The sequence below is a fragment of the Pagrus pagrus genome, assembly GCF_965226575.1.
Source record: "Pagrus pagrus genome assembly, chromosome: 15".
Classification (NCBI taxonomy): Eukaryota; Metazoa; Chordata; class Actinopteri; order Spariformes; family Sparidae; genus Pagrus; species Pagrus pagrus.
The window spans coordinates 13,988,447-14,009,038 of NC_140199.1; the positions used below are offsets into that span (position 1 = coordinate 13,988,447).

The 20,592-nt window shown below is 40.4% G+C and overlaps 1 protein-coding gene across 2 annotated transcripts in view; it reads left to right on the forward strand.

Annotated features, from left to right (window-relative positions):
• The window catches only part of plekhh2 (pleckstrin homology domain containing, family H (with MyTH4 domain) member 2), a 30,345-nt gene that overhangs the window by 5,842 nt on the left and 3,911 nt on the right, over positions 1-20,592 (forward strand). The window contains exons 3-26 of one of the 2 annotated variants that reach the window (XM_084375287.1): positions 7,447-7,509; positions 7,593-7,742; positions 8,317-8,400; positions 8,527-8,608; positions 8,793-8,978; positions 9,062-9,972; positions 10,946-11,021; positions 11,111-11,205; positions 11,332-11,491; positions 12,507-12,643; positions 13,205-13,318; positions 13,546-13,632; positions 13,804-13,962; positions 14,081-14,161; positions 14,425-14,604; positions 15,066-15,174; positions 15,593-15,705; positions 15,911-16,090; positions 16,650-16,747; positions 17,763-17,940; positions 18,778-18,933; positions 19,032-19,129; positions 19,851-19,992; positions 20,219-20,355. In XM_084375287.1, coding sequence (XP_084231413.1) covers positions 7,447-7,509; positions 7,593-7,742; positions 8,317-8,400; positions 8,527-8,608; positions 8,793-8,978; positions 9,062-9,972; positions 10,946-11,021; positions 11,111-11,205; positions 11,332-11,491; positions 12,507-12,643; positions 13,205-13,318; positions 13,546-13,632; positions 13,804-13,962; positions 14,081-14,161; positions 14,425-14,604; positions 15,066-15,174; positions 15,593-15,705; positions 15,911-16,090; positions 16,650-16,747; positions 17,763-17,940; positions 18,778-18,933; positions 19,032-19,129; positions 19,851-19,992; positions 20,219-20,355 — 3,776 coding nt within the window. The remainder of the gene's footprint in view (positions 1-7,446; positions 7,510-7,592; positions 7,743-8,316; positions 8,401-8,526; positions 8,609-8,792; positions 8,979-9,061; positions 9,973-10,945; positions 11,022-11,110; positions 11,206-11,331; positions 11,492-12,506; positions 12,644-13,204; positions 13,319-13,545; positions 13,633-13,803; positions 13,963-14,080; positions 14,162-14,424; positions 14,605-15,065; positions 15,175-15,592; positions 15,706-15,910; positions 16,091-16,649; positions 16,748-17,762; positions 17,941-18,777; positions 18,934-19,031; positions 19,130-19,850; positions 19,993-20,218; positions 20,356-20,592) is intronic. The other variant, XM_084375288.1, reaches the window with a different exon arrangement.

Below are 20,592 nucleotides of genomic sequence, written 5' to 3' on the forward strand. Positions count from 1 at the left end.
ATGAATAAGTCATTTTGAGTGGTGATTAACTCTGTTGTTGAGGCCTCTGGTTCTGTGGTTGGTGTCCATTCATTGTTGCAACTGTAGTGTTACAATACCAAATATTTGTAGGTAGAGTGCAGCCTGTATTATTTAAGCCTACGTGCCAAGGGCCCAGACTTTTACATTCCCTATGTCTGACCTATAAACCTCAGAATGTGTTTAAACAATCCCTGCTAAAACTTTATAATAACCATCATTAAGAAATGTTTTATTTAATTTAATTACACTTTAGTTAATGATTTCCCTGTTAACAAACAATTAAATGCTTTTTAAACCATTTATTAAGCAATTGTTAATTGTTGAGTTGCATGTGTTGTCTACAAAACTTCATAAATGGTTAATAAATACGGTTTATCTTTGATCAGTGATTAATGATCATTATTTGAATGGCCATCATTCAAAAGGTTTATAACCTTTGCTTAATAAATGGTTGTTTTTAACAATAAATAACTATTAACTAAGGTTTTTCTCCACTTTTTGTATTAGTTTTCATAATTGAAAAAGAAGCATTATGTATACAAAAGTACAGGAGGAAAAAAACAATTTATCTTTTTAATCTTAGAAGTAGGTTTACAGTTTTTAATTCTCATAAATTCCCTCTGCCTGGGTTAAATCTTATTAATTAGAGTATTTTGTGCTTAGAAAGAGACATAACTAGTTAATGGGCCTACTAAAAATATGATCAAACCATTAAAATGAGGTTGTTGAAGGGCAGCATCATTTGAGAAGGGTGTAATATACAATGCTCGGATTGTAAAATCAACTTAATAATTTTGAAAGCAGGCAAATAACGTTGTAGCCACAGGTCATGTTTCTTTTGCAAACATTCATCCATTTATAACTGAGTAATTGTCCTTAAAGTATATAAAATATTTAGCCAAAGATGTTTTAAAACTTTTCCAATAGAAAAAACACTTCACACAACTATTTCATAAGACAGGTGCGAGAGGGACAAGTGGATCAGGGGTTGAAAGCAAAATCCTGCACACTTTCTTACTTGCAAATACGTTTATTTGCAACGTTTTGGTTGCTGGATTAATTCATGTATCTTTGCAAGTTAAACAGTGTGCAGGATTCTGCTTTCAACTCCTGATTGTTTAAGCTTTTACCAGTGATGAGGATTAAAATGAGATAATTCTACAGCAGATCAAGAATTGATTTCATCATGCTGAAGTAAGATGATATGCATCAGAATCAAATAAAATGATCTGAGCCAACTGGCAGATTTTGTGCCACTTGATAAGCAAATGAGATTTATTTGGCTTTGTTAAATTATTAAGATGGTTACAGTTTGGAGGGACTAACAAGATTTCTTTAAAAGTCAGTATGTTTGCTTTTAAAATCTTTATATTACCAAAATATAAATGTTATTTATTGGAAATAATTACAATACAAATGAGCCTGTCTAATTGAGTCAGGTGAAAATGAATGGAAATGCATCCGGGTAGACTTGGCACATTGCTGAAGTCCTAGAAAGCAGCGAGCGAGGATGGAGAGGAAATGAGAAGAAAAAGAAAGAGAGGAAAAAAACGAAGCCTTGTGTAAAGATTGAGCCGCCCAAGGGAGGAAATACCCAGTTTAGTAAATAGTATGTGTGTGTGGTGTGTCGGTGAGTGAGTTTGCAAGCACTCGGTTATTCTGCGTCTGCACGTGTGAGTTTGTGTTTGCAGGTCAAGTCAAATTCATTTACAGTCTGTTTTTAAAGTATGTTTTGCACAAAAGTGAAAACTGGTGTGGGTGCAGTTATTTAGGCGGGATGTTAGTTTTGGCCCGTGGGAGCTCCAGCTGTAACAGTAGGCTACACATCTCATTATGAAGACAAAGAGACCATGTGTGTTACATTTTCTGTCAGCCTCCCCCCTTCAACCCAACACATTTGCCGAATATTTTCATTTTGTCTCTCTGCCTGTGAACCTCACCCCTATAAAGAATGTGTCAGTATTCAGAAGTAGGTGAAAAGCTAATGATAAATGAATGGATTCCAACCCTTTTATAACTCAAGGTGGTTTATTACCATATTGTGGCACTCAGCCCAAAGACAAATGGGGGCATTTGAGGACTATATCTTTTCAAAAATGGCTCAGAAATAGTTTCATGTTTAGAAAAGGCCAAATAATTTCCTGAAACAGCTGGGCACTGTGGTTTTAGCATGCATTACTCAAACAGGAGTAAGTGGTGCAATGTTTGGGGACTATTTTCCGCTGCGGATTAATACACATTTGTTGCTCTACTGGGTAATTACAGCAGTAGGATGGTGTATATGGGATTAAGTCAAAATAAACTGTTCGTATTAATGAAGAAACATGTAACACAGTGCAACAACATGATATACAGTGCATTAAGCTTTGGTTACAAAGCCATACTGAATATTTTGTTGCCAATAACTAAATTATAGACTATTTCCTATGGACGTATCCTTTAAGAAGGAAACTACACCCATAAGAATACCTACACAAAATACACACTCATTTACTGTATCTCCTGACTGTACAAACAGTAGACACACACCAAAACCACAGGGGTGGAGTGGCATATTGTGGTTTGGTCTTCAGTGCTGATTGATTGCACGTCCGCCCTTCGTGGTAGGTGGGGTTCGCTGACCAATGCTGACCTATCGTGTGTCAAGATCTGACTTGTCAGTCACAGTCAGCATTCAGATTTATTATTATTAATCTGCAAGTCAGAATGTTACATTAAACATGTATACATATATAACTTTTAGAGACTTGATCACAGTCAACAGTTCACACACTTACAGTAGTATCATCTGGATGTTTTCCCTGCTACACCCAAACATCTGCTTTCTTCACTAGTCACCTAGTCATCGCCACACAGATGCCTACGGCTGTCCATGAAAAAGCAATGTCTCTACACATTTTCTTCATGTATGTCCATCTCCATTTGCTTGTGTTTATGTTTTCATGTGTATACAGTCATGTGCGTGTATGTCTTGTGTGTCAAAATAGACTAGTTTATCCCTCTATTTGCCCTCAGTTTTCATATAGTTAAACATATTTGACAATTAACAAATTCTAACTATAGTTTCAGGGTGTTGGTGCCGGATAATGTGCCGGATAATAATGCCTAACTGTAACTATATTTGGTATTAAACCTGTAGGTCAGCACCGTGTGTCGTAGCGTCTACAGAAAGAGGCTTTGTGAGGTGGCTGTCTGCCTGCGGATGGAGCGATAGGGGGGTGGATGGAGTTCAGGGGGAGGTTGGCCACAGAGCGCCAGTTGTGGAATTCCAGGAATGGAAGTTGAGCTAGAGTTTGGATCTGAACGGGGAATTGACTGCAGAGGTGATGGAGGGTTTTTAGAGCCTCGGTCACGTGTGTGTGTGTTTGGGTCAGGCTGCAACACAGGAAAGCAGCAGGAGTGTGTGAGTACATTTTTAGAGAGCAGGTAATGGACTGTAACTCTTTACTGTAGTTTAAACCTCTCACTGGTCACTGCACAGGATATGACACACACACAGAGGCCTTATTCATCCTATAGAAAGCATACACAGGAGAATATCATCATCATCAGACATGTGTTTATGGGTTTTTATATGTTGTTATGTCTGCTGTGTGTGCGTACGATTGTGTGTGTCGTCTCCAGCTTTAGCCTACAGTATAGTACATGCCCTGTAATTAACATGCTGTTCTCTGCCAGATGCTATATCTGTTTTTCAGAGAGGCACATGTGGTTTGTGGTGCAGCGGAGGATCTATATAGAGTTTGTGAGTGATTGTGTGTGTGTGTGTGTGTGTGTGTGTGTGTGTGTGTGTGTGTGTGTGTGTGTGTGTGTAAATGTGATAAATTAACCTTTTTCATGTCTGAACTTAAAAGTCAGTTCAATTGGCAAATACTTTTTTGAAGTGAAAGTGACCTCTTTGTGTTTCTGTAGTCTGTAAGATCAAAATAATATTCAGAATTAGATGTAGAGAATTCACTCAGGAAAGTCATGTATCTATGTTATTTTTATATTTGTCACTTTTGTGAAGTTTGTATCAGCATAAAAGGAAAAAATTAGCCTCAATATCTCCAACAGCAGACGTGAAGAAGAAGTTCCACTGACATAAATACGCCCACAGGAGATGTACGTATAACAGACATCTCCAGGCCAACTAGTAGAATCAGATTTCAAAATCACACTGAAATGTCAAGTGGAACCGTTGGCTGCATGAAGGCCACGCTGCCACTTTGGTCCAGAGACCGTTGTGCAGTGGAAACAGTGAGCGGCTCTGGCAGGGTGTGGCTGCTTTTGGACTGAGCTGGGTCCACTTCTTCTGGTCTCTGGCGGTCAACAGAAGCAGAGGAAAACTGCAGCACGGCCATGCCAGTCTCCACCGGCAGCTAAATACACAGTTTGGTTATGAAGCAGGGCAGCAGATATGCATTATCTAATTTGAGTGCTAATTTGTTGATTTCTACAGTGCATGTAACAGAACCACCAAGTACTGGCAACAACATAGAACATATGACATATGACAAGTCATTTTCCATTTCTTGAACAATGTAAAACAAGCCAAGTTACTCGGAAAATTAAGTGACTTTTAGGAATTTGGGTGGAGGAATGCAAAAAAAACAAAACTGAATGGAACCAAAAGCAATCTGTTTTTATCCCAAAATTGACCAGAGAAGACAAACTTGAATCTAGATAGTCTTAAACTTAATTTAAAAAATGTTTTTTACTGCATCTTACCTAGAAGATCGTATGCTCAGTTTGTAGTCAGTTTGCCCGTTCAACCACTATGTCTATGCTATTGGTTGTGGCTGTGACTTTACCGGTCGAAGCTCACCAAAGTTAAACTCCATGCAAGCCAAGATGCAGATTTGCTTTCACCACTAAATGCAGATGTTTTTTTGCCCCTGCGCTCCTAAAGAATGGAAGTGAACAGGTGTATGTGTGACCGGAGCAGGCAATGAGACCACATGCTAAATTTGGGTCTGATAATTGGCTAGGCAGATAATTGGTCCATCCCCAAAAGTGTTACATTTCTGTACCTTCCAGAAGCCCTGTACTGTTTTTTTATAGCTGTGCACAGGTAGCTGAAAGAAAAACCAAGCAATGTCGACATAAACTAAAACCACTTCTGACAGATTTCATTAAAGCAGCCACTGCAGGGTCTTGGCTGTTTGGTCACTTCATGAAAAAGGCCTGTGACTACTTGATTAACCTGTGAATCTGTCACTGAAGAAGGTAAGCCTTGGTTTGCTGTATATACAGTCTAATACTCCACAGTAAATTACTTCCTTCATTATCTTTAGTAGTCTGTCTTTTTCTTAGCTGCATCTGATTCTTTGGTGAGTCAGTCGTACACATGGACTGTCAAAAGTTTCCTCTAATCTAGTCTTAATTTGTATGTGTGTATGTGCACATGCAGCAGAATATTCTAACCATGGTGGTTGTAGAGTTGCTACGCAGAGAATTTCCATCAGCATTCCTGCATATTTTCCTTCATGAAGCCACTGAGGTTTGAGAGACTTCCCTCAGAAGACACTGGTTTCTCTGCTGCTTCCGCCACTTTGAGCCGAGGAATTTCAGAGGAATGTTGCTCATAAAGTCATCTCTCTCCTCCACTCCCACAGGGTTTTTCAGCCTAGTGCGTGTGTGCGTCCTGTGTGTACGCTGGCCTATGTGTGTGTGTGTGTGTATCTAAGCTGTGTGACCTTTGGTGTTGCTGCAGTTTTAACACACTCCTACCAGGTTCCACATACCCTGCTCTGATCTAAGTACACAAAGAGCTGGTTGTACCTTTATAGATGTGGCACCTCATCAACATTACGTAACTGGTTAAAAGTGCTATATGCAGCACTTCTGCAGAAATAAAACCGCCTCATCAATTCCGAGACATAGGTATGGGTGTTGTAAACAAATGGACCCACTGCCAACAATAATTGGCAGCTTCCTCTTAGCAATGAAGTGTTGTAGTTATTGCCTTTTATAGTTAGGTTTTTTTAATTTGTATATACTACTGTTCATTTCTTAGGGTGCTAACCTCCTGGCACAAACAGAGCTAAAGATAGTCGACAAAATGACTCTATGGTCAGTATATCTTCTGACACGTTACTGCATAGAGACAGAGAGAGAGAGGGGAAGAGAAGAAGGTCCACTGCAAGCATGATGCTAATCAATCAATTGTTTTGACAGAATTTTAAATAATGATATCTTGATTTAATTTTACATCACAATAGATTTCTGTTAAATGTTCAAAATAGTGAAAGTGAATTTATGTCTTGATTATAAAGCAGGTCTAGTTCTCATATAAATACTGTGAAAGTGTCAAATCCACAGAGAAATGTATACTACAGTATTAAGAAACTGTGCCTTCAAGCGGGCTGCAGGACTTCTGTCAGGTTGTGATGTCACAACTATACACTCACCACAGTCAGCAGTGCCCCCAAATATGGCTAGTTGCAAAAACACCAGCAGAGCTGAGGCAAAAAACACGGTGGCTGGGGCCTGCTTAGGCCTGTGAGAGCTGACCAAGCAGAGCAGACTGGGCTTTTCGGGAAGAGAGGCTATTAAAGAGATAAGCTCTCAAACGGAGCGTTCAGTCAGAGAGTGAGTAGAGGTGCTGCAGCAATTGATAGTCTGAGAATAATGTGTTTTTTGAACCTTAAAACATGTAAACATTTTCTAGGAGACACTCAAAATAAAAGTATGAACCTGAAAATTAGCATAACATGGGGCCTTTAAGCGTGATTCATAACACTGAACAGTAATAAAACTACCATGGATTCAATGACGATGCAATAGTTGAAAGTAGTTTGTTTAACTTAGGAGAACACATTCTTTACTTGAGCATTTGTTGAAAATCCAGCTGTGGAAAATAAATGAACAACACCGTTATGAGATATTAGAAAATATCAGTAGGTCTTGCTACAAATAAATGCAATTAGATTAGATTCAAGAGACTTTATAATGGATTTTATATGAGGGAGTAATTGTTGCTTTATGCCTAAAACGTAAATGTGCATGTGAGATCCATCTGTGAACTCTAACTATCCTAATTGTGATTCTAAGCATTCTTTTGCCCAGCTGCAAAGCATCTGCTCTTCTCCAGCGTAGCAGCGTTATCTCGCCTGGTGTTCTTATTCATATCTTGCATGCTGTTCTTTCTTTGTCTTTATTTGGCGCTGTTGTGTTTGCAACTGAAGTGGGGTTGATATATCACCGCCATGTGGACGCAAACATTCTGGTCAAAAGAGTCGAGGGGAACTGAAGCACTATTTTCAGATCAGACACTGCAGGTGAAGGGATTGTTAGTTTTTAGTTTGTGTATGTGCTTGTATAAGTAAAAAGAGTAGTAAGATTTTAGTAGAATAAAATAAAATAAACATTCCCAATAAAAGAGGTCAAATTAAAATTATGTGAGATAAAATGAAAGACATTCGTGTGCTCTTCCTTTCCCAGATTCAGCAGTTGGAGACACAGGTGATCGATGCAGAAAAACGTGCCTTCACCGCTCACCAACAGGTAAGGACCCTAACGAAACTGTAAGTGTAGCCATATGTGTTTGCATGTATATCTATACACAGTATGTGTGTGTGTGATTCCAGGTGCAGTGGATGGAGGAGAAGCTGAAGGCTCCAGACAGTCAGTCCGGAGACTCAGAGGTGCGCTTGTTTCAGCGGTGCCAGGAGCTGCAGGCCTTGGTGCAGGAGAAGGAGGACGTCATCGGCCAGCTGGAGCAGCAGCTGGAGGAGCAGGTAACACGCGTACACGTGAAGAATTTCATCACAGCAACTGATGTCCTGCCAGTGGATGTTTTTTTTTTCTTCGTTCATTTCAAGGTGCAAAAGAATGTAGAGGAAGATGTGGCATTCAATTCAACTTCACAGACTTCACTTCTGAAACGCAGCTCTGGGAATGTGGACAATAATCCTAGATTCAATTGCTTTGTCCCTATCAAAACCTCACTATATCCCTACTAAAGCATGAGTTAAGGAGAGCCAAACTCAGTTGGAAAACTACCAAACTCTCTTTCTACTATGGAAAGAATTATTATAATCCTTTAAGGACACTGAAGAAGCAAGAAGAGCAAACTACTTTTCTGAGTTTATCTCGAGTAATATTCATATTCAAAGGCATTTGTTTAATGCTTCTGACTTCCTCGTGAACCCATCTTCTTCTAGTGTTTTTAAGCTTGTACGTAGGTGCCATTTGGGATTTCCTGTCCTTATTGAAATACAATCCACCCACTGTTTGTGTCCAAAGCTATTCTATGGCTGCTTGTGTTCAACCTGAGAGAAACATGACTGATGTTTGTGCATCTTTCACCAGAAACAGATCCGACTTCAGGATGCCAAAACAGTGGAGGAGAAAGCAGCTAAGATCAAAGAATGGGTGATGCTAAAGTTGTCTGAGGTAAATAAATTATGGCATTCAATATAAAGTTGTTGAAACTGATTCATATGGATGGGAAATAATGTCAGCCATCACCAGTATCACATTCCCTTTGATGTTTCTTGTTGAAACATATTTATTGTTAAGTTTGAGGTGGAGAATGCAGCATTACGAGAAACCAACAAGCAACAGGAAGCTCAGATTGAGGAGTTACAGAAACAAGTGCAGGGTAAGAGTCATCCATGTTTGTTCAAATATGCTTTATGTCTAAATTAGCTTGATATTGTCATGGTTTTGGATGTTTTGTTTTCAACCTGCCTGCCTCTGTATCTATCTGCATGTGGGTCCTATTTTGAACTGTGACAGATATTTTCTCCATGAGGACACTAAAGTAAGTGTTTGTGTGTCTGCAGCCTTTGAGCAGAAGTGCGGTGGTGGACGAGGAGTACTGTGCAGACCAGGTGAGGCCCAGCGCCTCAGCAGCCTGACGTTTGGCTGCTTCCAGGTGAGGGGTAAGAACCCTCAGGTCCTTACTGGACCAGCACCCTCCCAGAGGACCCTGAGCACCCAGGAAGAGACTGAGGGCAGAGATAAATGTGGTAAGTTAATTTTTTTATTTATGGAAAAGCACTGAACTACTTTTATCCATTATTGGATTCATGTTTCATGTTTTGTTTGTCAGAGAAGAGCAGTAAACACACAGCCTTCTCTGGGACAGACAGTGAAGTCCAGAGACCTGACCAGACTCTGGAGGAGGACAGTGCATCTGAAGGTCTGGCTGAGAATGCATGTGGGCCTGAGTCTCGTGGCGTCTCCTCTGTGCTCTCTAGCGCTGCATCAGAGGGGGAGGGAGGAGGAGAGTGTGAGGGCCGAGGAGGAGGTGGAGTGTGCGGTCTGGAGTTCAGCCGCCCCGGAAGTGAAACCTACCTGACTGCTTCAGACGACAGCAGCTCTCTGTTTGATGATGATATGCAGCGTGCGGAGCGTCCCAGCTTCAGCCTGCTGGGCTCATCAGATGGGAATCTGGGAGGGTGTAAGGAGGGAGAGGAGGAGGCGCACAGGGCCAAGCTGGAGGACTGCACCTCTGAGGAGCTCAACAAACGTTTCCAGTCACAGAGACTTGACTCCTCATCCTCCTCCAGTGACGCTAACACCCCCAGCCCCATCCTCACACCAGCCCTTACTCCTAAACGACCCAACCCACCCCAGGACTTACGGGACAACCCCGCCTCACCCAAACAGCCCCGGTTGCGGACCCCAGCAGGGTTCGGGTTGATGAATGTGGCTCTGGCCAAGAAACACCTGAGCCAGCCGCCAATCAGCAGTGAGGCAGCACACGGACAAACACGTAACGCTCTCAGCATGCTGCGCCCCCTCAGGCCACAGGAAACTGACCTCGACTTGGACCAGGAGGTTGGCATGGAAACGGGCAGGGACACATCTCCTCAAGTCCTCCCCAGCTCAAAATCCCTGCAGATCTCACCTTGTCCACCTGAACTGGGTGTGGAGATCAGCCCAGAGAGGCAAGACTGTGACAGCTCAGCACCAGGCAACAAACCTCCTACACCCCCTTTACACAGGCTGCCCTCCTGGGTAAGAGAATCTAATGTGTGATTAAAAAACTGAGATCAAAAATGCACTATGGTTTAAAATGCACCTGTAATTTACACTTCATTGAAGAGCATGTAGACCATCAGGAAACTTTAAGTCCCCCTCCAGTCAAAAATGTGTTTTTGTTCTTGCTCCTACGGTTGAATGTTTGAGTTTAACTGTGTAGAATGTTGTATACGCGACTTTGACACTAGGAGGCTGTTATCTGTTTGTTTTAAATTTTCTCATTTTCATTTAGAAATCTTTAATCTTAAGAGGCGAGCCTAACATAGTACTTTTGTTTTCCTGAACTTAACCAAGTAGTTTTATCACTCAAACTTAACCAAACTGCAGCTAAAAAGTGGAAATATTGTTTTAAATGCCTAAAAACAATAAATTCACTAAGTCTAATTGTAAAAAGCGATAAAACAAAACTCTAAGCAGACGCAGGATGCAAATTCTTGTCGCCCACACAAAGGTCATACCCATATTCCACTCTGCCAGCTCATCACATTGGTGCTGCGGTAATGAAGCCTTTTTAAACGCCTACCATTCCAAAAGGTTTTCCAGCGGAAATCTTCGCATAAAGCACCCGAGTGGGCTTACAAGGCAGAATATCACCTTTCATGCACATAGATGAGGTCAAATAAACAAATAATTGAAAAACAATGTGCACTCAGAGTCCAGGCAGAGAAGGTCACAGAGCTCGCTGAAGCGTGCACTGCTACATTCTGCAAAACCTCGCCAATCCAGGTGAAATACCAAGTATTTAGGGAGTCCCACTCTGAGATTGGACTTTACAGTGGAGTAGGAGAAATCTTGTCTACTAAGAGTGTTATCTGCTCATAAGGTGACACTAACATAAAATTATTATTGATAATAATAATAATAATAATAATAAAACACATTCAATTAGTGGTAGAATATTCAGTGCTTTTTAAATATTGACCTAAAATTTAGCATTTTTTCTCTATAGGAGAGTCGTATCTATGCTGTGGCTAAATCAGGAATCAGACTGTCTGAGACGTCCTGCACAGACCTTGCCAGCAAAGGTGAGACAAGGGGAAAAAAAGGTTTTTTTTACCAGCAACCTGTCCAGCTCTGTGCCAGCTAACTAACTGAACTGTGATGTGTGTTGCAGACCCATCCCTCCAGTCCTCCTATCCTGCCTTTGTAATGTACACATCCCTCATCTATAAAAACATGACTACTCCAGTTTACACTACTCTGAAGGGGGTGAGTTCAGCTTTACACTGCAGGACTTATTGATACATTTATTTTGAACTCCTGTAAATTCTCATGCTGCATGTTTGATCATCTGTGAACACTGCTGTAGCACCAATGCCTGGTTCGATCTTGCAGAAAGCCACTCTGCTGAGCAGCAGTCCATTCTCAGATGAGTCATCCAGCTCTGAGGAGTCATCTAGTTCAGGAGAGGAGGACGGCTCCCTCTGCGGCTCACACACCTCCTCCAGCTCCCGCAAGGACAGCAGCCCGGGCAGCCCGCGCTCTCTCAAAAGAGGTACAGCACACGAATAGTATACCGGTAGGTTTTTGAGAATTCCCAAAGAAGCTGATGGTAAAACTGTCAGTGAGCGAAGCAGCTGCAGTGTTCAACCCAAAAACAATCACTGCACGTTTCCATCAGAAAGTCATAGTGTGTTTGTGACAGTCAGCAGTGGATCTAAAGTGGTCTTCATGTTGCAGCATTAATCTGTGTCTTATACATGAGTTTCCGCAAAATATAGTAACTGAATATGTGTGAAGCATGGTATTTGTATTACTCTGTAATTCATTATTGGTAATGCAACATCTATATCGTGATGAATCAAACTTCATGGTTTACAGTATATAAATATCACCCTCCAGAGTCTGTGCTTATGTTTTTAAGCAATATACGTTTGATTAAAGGATTTTTAAGGTGTATTCATGTGAAGGTATCTGTGTAACTGATACTTTTCTGCAACTTTGCTGAATAGTTTTCTGCAATCTAACTTAAAAAGTCGATACTTACTGTCACACAAACATAATGAGGCTGAACCATTGACTGAATAAAATATGGACAAAGCTTTTGGTTCTGAAAGTGCAGCCGATGCAGAACTGACTATAACCTGCATTCTTTCTAATGGCAAGCAGGAGGCAACTCCACTGGTTTCAAAAAGAAATCAATTGTATGTAAGCTTATGAGAAAATGACCCTACTTCTCACTTGATTTAGTACCCCAGTAAATGGTTCCCTCATGAGTTTATGGTCTCAATCACTAGTTGCAAGTCTTTTTCAATACAGCAACATGTTCATTTTGTGGAATATGGCCTAAATTAGGGTAAAATAGATGATAAAACAGGATATGCTCTAGGGCATGGCTACTTTGTGATTGACAAGTTGCTACCGCCGTGTATCCTCTGGTTCTCAGTCAGATCCAATCAGAATATCCTCCCCAGCTCCGCCCTCGCATCCAAACATTGAGGCTTCAAAACGGTAGTCCACAAATGACCACCACTGTATCTTACATTGTCAACTGTTTTCTTCTCCTCCAGCTGTGTCCATGTCTTCAATGACCTCAGAGAGCGACTATGCCATCCCTCCTGATGCCTACTCCACTGACACAGAGTGCTCCGAACCAGAGCAAAAACTCCCCAAGACCTGCTCTGCAGCCAGCGACAACGGCAAGAGTGTGAGTCAGTGTGCACATCCCTGAGTGTGTTCACAGGAGGATCACCTTACCTGTGACACAACAAAATCACTGCTGTGGAGATTACAAGCTGACATGTTGTCTTTAGGGCTTTCGGATGCACTGGTGAGCTCAAGTCAGGATTCAAATTCATCAGTCATAGTCAATGCATAATGCAGTAGCACAGCAGTATAGTAGTTCTACCAGATTTGAACGATTATCTTTCAAAAAAACATTGGCATTCAAAATACACTCTTGATTTGTTACTGACTCAAACAGATATATTTTTGTTTATTTATTTTAATGTTTCTGTTTTTTTTTTCACATATAACAAACTACATTAACTTTAGACATGAGTTAAAATGAATTAGTATGATGAACTCAATCTGTTTAAGCTCAATATGACTCCTTCTCAAAGGTTTTTAATAACCCAACAAAATGTAAAATCTCTAAATGGCAAGATGGAACATTTCTGGATATGTTAGTGAGTTACTCTTTTATCTTTTTTAATGTATATTGTGATATATAAAACTGAACAGCCGAACTGAACAACAATTCTTATAGGAGCCGATGGAGAAGTCAGGCTACCTGCTGAAAATGGTGAAAACATGGAAGAAAACTTGGAAGAGACGCTGGTTTGTCCTCAAAGACGGAGAGCTGCTCTACTATAAATCACCTGTGGGTTTTATTCTTGATAACATTTTTTCATGTTGTTGCTTTATCATACAACTTTTTGTTTTTTAAAAAAGTTATTTGGGACACTCACACTACATTATGATTCATGAAATATTTACAATCATTTGTATTTATCATTCATGCACCTTTAATATATTTCTGCTGTTTATCTTTTGTTTCTTGTTATTAATGTGATATCAATGGTAATAATCGATTGTTTTGTTCTGTAGAGTGATGTGATCAGGAAACCTCAGGGTCAGATCGAGGTCAACGCCACCAGCAGCATCGCCCGTGGAGAAGGAAAACAAGTTCTCCAGGTATTCAGCTATTTTGAGAGTTTTGTCCACTATTGGATATGTAAATCTACTTTAATGAAATTACATATAGTCAGACCTTGACCCCTTGTGTCACAAAATATTGAAGCACAATTAAAGAAGATTCCCTTCCTCATCCTCTCCTTCACTCTCCTTCATGTTTTTGTTGTGTAGATAGTGACAGGGAAGCGTGTGTACTACCTGAAGGCTGACTCTCCTAACCTACTCGAGGAGTGGCTCAGGGTGCTGCAGAGCGTGCTCAGGTTGAAAGCTGCCAGTCCTCTCTTCACACAGCCGGATATTCGCCCTGGCATGAAGGGACTGCTCATCAAGGTCCAACAACCTACCATTATGACATGAATCTTTCAGATGCATTTCTGTAACTTATATAAATACATCACCACATGGTTCCTGTTAGATTGTCACTGTAGTTGTACTTGCTATACGGCAGGTGAAGCACGGCTACTCCAAGCGGGTTTGGTGTGCTCTGATTGGCAAAACCTTGTACTACTTCCGCAGCCAAGAGGACAAGGTAAGTCTCTCCTGGTCTTAAGATTTATAGGGTATAGAGACAGAACTACAATGCACTTGTCAGGTTGATGTTTTTTGAGATCAAACAATAAACTTGAGTTGGTTTATGAAGACTTGAGGTTTGATGAAACAGTCACAGTAAGCGACTGGACTGAGAACCTGTACGAAAACATAACAGAACTTTATTTCTGTGGTTCAACACAAAAACTGTTCTGTTATTTGTTGTTTTTATTTGAGTGTGCACATTTTTGTGTGTGTTCCCAGTTCCCCCTTGGTCAGATTAAGCTGTGGGAGGCCCGGGTAGAGGAGGTAGACAGGTCAAGAGACTCAGATGACGATCTGAAGTCATGTGGGCGGGGCTTACAGACGGCACATTTTACCATAGCCATCCACCCACAGGAGCAAGGACCAACCTACCTGCTCATCGAGTCCCGCCATGAAAAGGTCAGCGACGCTCTGAGAGCGCATCTTTTTTTCTCAGCGTTGCAATTTTTCTGCTCTTCACTGTCGAGAGATTCATGATCCAGACAGTGATGCCTTATTTCTTTTATTTTCTTTATCTGAAGTTTAAGTTTCTGGTATGTGGTGCTCTTTTATACATGCAACCTAGTACTAGTCATTTTATTCCTCCTTTTCTATTACACAAGCCAAAAAAGGAAATTTTCATTAACTCCAGTGTATTTTTTCTCTCATTTGCCTCTCTTCTGAGATTCTGGTTCATCTGAATTACCAAAAGTAAAAAGCTTTGACGTTGCTATGAAAATGTTACTTATTCTAAGTTTAAACTGATAATTGATCATAAGGTCTAATTCTGTTCCCAGTAAGAATTTGAAAACATGTTGGCTGTTGGTCTCGTGGTTTTTTAAGTTTCTCTGGTATCACTGATATCATGTGTGGTTCTGAAGGATTCGTGGCTGTACCATCTGTCTGTGGCAGCCGGCACCACAGTGGGTAAAGTCGGCACTGAGTTTGAACAACTGGTGGGAAAACTCTTCCAACTGGATGGAGATCCAAGTGAGTTCTACTGATTATTTGTTTTTGTTTTGTATTTTTTTGTTGATGAAGATTCTCAGTCATCCAGGTCATTGTTTTTCTAAGAAATTCAAAGTCCAGTTGCCGATGACACAGCACGTAGAATTTTCTATTTTTTGTAGTTAGGTTTTTTTGTTTGGTTCCTTTGTTGGTCTTTTTTTTAGTCCTTAACTATGTTTGTTTTGGTTTTTTTCACTGAATTTATTTGCACTTAATTTGTGGTCAATCATACATATTTTACTTTCAGGTCTCTTATTCATCTAGTGCCATATTTGTTTCTGTTTGTCTGTTATAAATGTTTCTCTCAGCTTCTTTTTTTCCCTTTGTATGGAGTAAATTATATGACATGTGCTTCCTATTGCCTTTGATTACTCCAGTACTGTGTCTGTTTGTCTTTCAGGCTCTCAGAGCTGGAGACATCCCATGTTGTGTTTCAGTAAGGAAGCTCTGTTGTCTCCTCTCACCACGCTGCCTTCACAAGCTCTGCAGACAGAGGCCGTTAAACTCTTTAAGGTACATACACACGCAGATATACAGCATACAGTATGAGTTACTGTCACTATGGAAGATCAAGTAAACTCGGCAGTCTGTATTGATAAGACATCTGACAAATAACAGGTTGATATTTTGTAGCTGTTTGAATCATATTATCTCAAGAACAGATTATCTCTCATCCTGCATTTGTCTTCTCAACTCTACCTGTCTCCTCTCTCCTCAGACATGTCAGCTCTTCATCAACGTGGCCATTGATGCTCCAGCCATCGACTACCATGTTTCACTGGCCCAGAGTGCCTTGCAGGTGTGTCTGGCCCATCCTGAGCTTCAGAATGAGTTCTTCTGCCAGCTCATTAAACAGACCCGCAGGAGGCAGCCGCACGGCCATTCTGGACCCCTGCAGGTGTGTATTCTTACCACACGGTGGCATCAGCAGCACATGTTGCGTTCTGGAAATGCTGACATTTGAAACAGGAAGTACAATGTGTCTGAAAAGGGTTGTGATCATCAGGGTTCACTGAGTAAATGAAATTAAAAACAGTGATTGGAGAAAAAACATTGATCCAGAACCTTTACTTTGGAGAGCCATGTCTCTCTTATGTTGGTATGTAAAGAGCTTTTATGTGCAAGTCCTCAAAAGCTTCTCTCAGAAAAGGCATCGTAATATAACCTGCTTTTCAGAAGCAGAAACGACCACAGTCACCCTGTAGTCATGTGATCCTGTAGTCCCCTTCAAAAATTATGTCAAATTCCAAAGTATAATTATCTCTCAGCCAGCTACATAGTTTTAAGACAACAGAACGTGTCATAACACAACCCAGCGGCTCCTTTGCCGTAGTGTATGAATGAATGACAATTAGCTACAACTATGACAGATAGTTGACTGACTGGCATTGTCTCATATATGTGGCAGTTTGTAAAGAAGGTGTGAGGTAACTGTGTGTTTTTCTCTCACCCTTAAGGGCTGGCAGTTTCTAGCCTTGTGTGTGGGACTGTTTCTGCCTCAGCATCCGTTCCTCTGGCTGCTGCAGGTTCACCTCAATAGACACGCAGACTCCAGGTGAGCATCAGGGGCCCCAACATTAGTATGAAGAATCAAGGCACATCATCTAAGAAGTGACAACAGAACAGAAGTCATTTAGAAACATTTTCATTATAAATACTGTAATGTGCTCATTTTTTTCTCATTAAAGATATAATACACTACATTTCTTTAATAAATTGTCCAAAAAACCACTAGACCTTTGTTATAAACAGGTATTTTATTGAGTTTTATATTTAAATTATCACAGATGTTTCCAAAAATGTCCAAACCAGGGAAATCTGTAGTTTTATTCAAGATAACAGTGCTTTTTTATTACATCGCCTGTGGCTATAACTTCCAGGAAAACACCAGTTGATACGTCAGAGAGTGAGGAAGGAACAGGAACGGTGAACATGACTAAACATAACGTGACTAAAACTTTAAAACATTATGTGAACATTTCTGCTTGAGTCATCTATAAAATATTTGAAATTTGTGGAAAAAGCTTGTCACAGTTTCAAAAGTTTTCAAATTGAGCTGAGCAGAAAATTCTCACTGGAACCAGAGAATGTTTTGAGTTTTTGCTTAAAAAATGATTCAAACAATTAAACAATTACAACATTTTTTGCCAGTTAATCTGTCACGTGACTAACTTCACAGGTATTCACTACATAATATACCCAGATAATACAGACATGGCAGTATCACTGTCCCACTTTTTGTCCTTTTACAGTCAGTTTAGTGACTCACGCTGTGCTAACTTCTGTTGCAGCCTCTGTACTTCCTCACGCAGACATAAGGCAAACTACAGATCCTGAGCTTTTGTTGAAACAGAGGTCATTATGTACTGTTGCAGTTAAAATAGTTAATTTTTGTATGATGTCTTTAAAGTCTGGAGGAGATTTGTCAAGTCAGAGAAAATTAAAAACCTTGATGATGTCACATTATTCTCAAAACAAAACAAAAAACAATTTTTAATTTGTTTCTTTGACTGTTGAAGATACAGTATCACTTAAATACCACTGTGTCATCATGTCCCTGTTGTTGTTAGGACTGAGGTGGGTAAGTATGCCATCTACTGCCAGCGCTCCATGGAGCGGACCCAGCAGAAGGGCGAGAGGCAGTCTAGACCATCCCGAATGGAGATCCTGTCGATACTACTGAGGAATCCCTATCATCATTCCCTGCCATTCAGCGTGCCTGTTCACTTCCTCAATAACACCTACCAGGTAATAACACAGCACACTGGAAGAGAGATAATAATAAACAACACTGAAGCCTCCGTGCTTACATTGTGAATCTTCTGATACACTCTCAGATCAAAGCCTAAAGTCACACACATCTCACACATATACACCGTAAACAGTCAGTGTGTTGATACTGTTGTACACACGCTGACATGCCTCACTGCTCCACCCAACCTGTGAGCTCTGAGCTGCGGTTTCTCCTGCGGGGGTGTTTGTTTTTGTCTCTTCCTACTCCTTGTCTCTCTCTCTTTGTATGCTGTCAGGAAGTGATGACATCAGCTCTGGACTTACATAAGATACATACATCTGTGTCTGACTAAAATACAACAATAAAACAAATACTGCTCTGTATATTCTTTCATAGATGATTATTTAAAAAGTCTCAAAGTAGCAGAATTGCAAAGTACTTTGTACAAGTGATAAATGATAACAAGCAAACAACCCAAGCTAAAATGGTGAACATGGTCAACATTTTAACTGCTAACCACTTACATGTTAGCAGTGAGGTTTTCAGCATGTTAGCATGCTTATGTCAGCATTTAACTTAACGCACCGCTGAGCCTAAGTACCACCGATAACACATTATACTGACTGTCATTAATGAATGCTAAATTCACAGAGAATCAAACTTGAATAAATAGTTATTTCACTGTTAACAAACATTGAAATGCTTTAAAGACCATTTATTAAGTAAATAATGAACATGCATTATACATGAAGTGTTAGTCAGACTTAACATCATAGCTTTTCAAAAGCAAGAGGGACCATAACTGTCTTGATCATTCATGTTGTCTACTGTTTTTAAACGTATTACTATAGGTGGTGAGCTTCGATGCTTCGACCACAGTGGATGAGTTCCAGTGTCGCCTCAACCAGGACACCGGCATGAGGAAAACTGGGCTGTCTGGTTTCAGCTTGTACACTGATGACCCGACTGGGCGAGAGCTGGAACACTGCCTGCAAGGAAGCATCAAGGTGCATCTTTTATTTATGTGATGATTTCTTTTTCAAGAAATGATCTGTTGGATTGCTTAACGCTTGACACAAATCTGTCACCTTCACACACTCTGCAGATTTGCGACATTATCTCTAAGTGGGAGCAAGCGTCGAAGGAGCAGCACACTGGCAAGTCTGAAAACACAAGGACTGTGCGTCTTACCTATAAGAACAGGTAGAGAAGGATTCACTTATGTTAATAGAAGGTCAAAATGTTGATTCAGGCTCAAGATAGGACTTTGAGAGGGGATTTTTGGCCAGGAAAGTTAGTGATCTGATATTTTTGGATTGAAAATGTTGTTATGCACATATTCAGGGTCACTTAAAGATATAATAAGTAACATTTCACATGTCCCAAAAATGTTTAAAACCTGAGAAACCTGACTTTAACTCAAGGTGATACTGCGTTTCATTTGGTCACTTGGGTTATAACATTTGGGAGAGAGTCAGAGAGTGAGGAAGGAAGTTGGCAAATGGGATTAAACATGATGTGAATTAAATTTAGTATTACCTCATCCATTAACTTTTCTACCTGAGTCACATAGGGTACTTCTCATTTCTCGTATGTATTGTTTCATCGCTACTTGCTTAAACTGGAAGTCGTTAGAGTGCTAGAGTACTGTTAGAGTTTCTCCAGAGATCAGCCTTTGAAAAAATAAATTGATCATCCAGCAACGCTGTTTGCTGTCCGCATGTTTAAACTGGTATTAAGCACAGGATTGGTTATAATGCAGGGTACAGACAGCAGCTGAAATAATGCAGACTAACTGCAAAAGAAATAATAAACTGTAGTCAGTAATGTTCCATCCATCAGACAACTAAGTCTGTATTTTCCAAAATCATTCTCTCCTTTTATTTGCTTTTAACTACCTCTGTCTTTACCTTTCCATCCCCAGGCTGTACTTCTCTCTCCAGGTCAGGGGGGAGTCAGAGAGGGAGAGGTTGCTGCTGGCTTATCAGACTAATGAAGCCATTGTGGCAGGACACTTCCCCGTCAACAAGGAACTGGCTCTGGAGATGGCTGCCCTGCTGGCCCAGGTCTGAAAGATTAAATCTGTACAGTCAGTGCTGGGTTTAATTTAAAAAAAGATGCAAGCGGTATAGACAACTCTGAGATAGTTAGTTTTGATTTTACGATGCCACACAGTATTATTTTTGCCTCTAATGTTTTTTAATTTCAAAGGACAAGTTATTCATGTGCTAGACCAGGCTCTATCCTAAAAAGAGGCACAGTACAACATTTACTGTATGTGCCTGTGTTCAGGTGGAGTTTGGGGATTTTGAGCGTCCCTTCTCTGCTCCTGGATCAGCCCAGACCAAGTCTAACCAAACCCTGAAACAGGTTCTGGACAGATTCTATCCCAAACATTACCGCAGGACCACATCTGAGGAGCAGCTCAGGTACCAGAACACACTGAAAACTGGCTCTGATTCAGTCTACACACACTTCCTACTCTCACTTGCATGTATCTATTAATTTAGTTGGCTATATAATATAGATAGTATCTTTGTTTTGTATGTAAACTCAGTTACATTGTCACGGCTATAAACTGTTGTTTAACTTAAACTTAATTTCCTGTCATCATCCTGAACATGCAATAACTTTAATTTGTTTTTACACCATCGATACTCATCCAG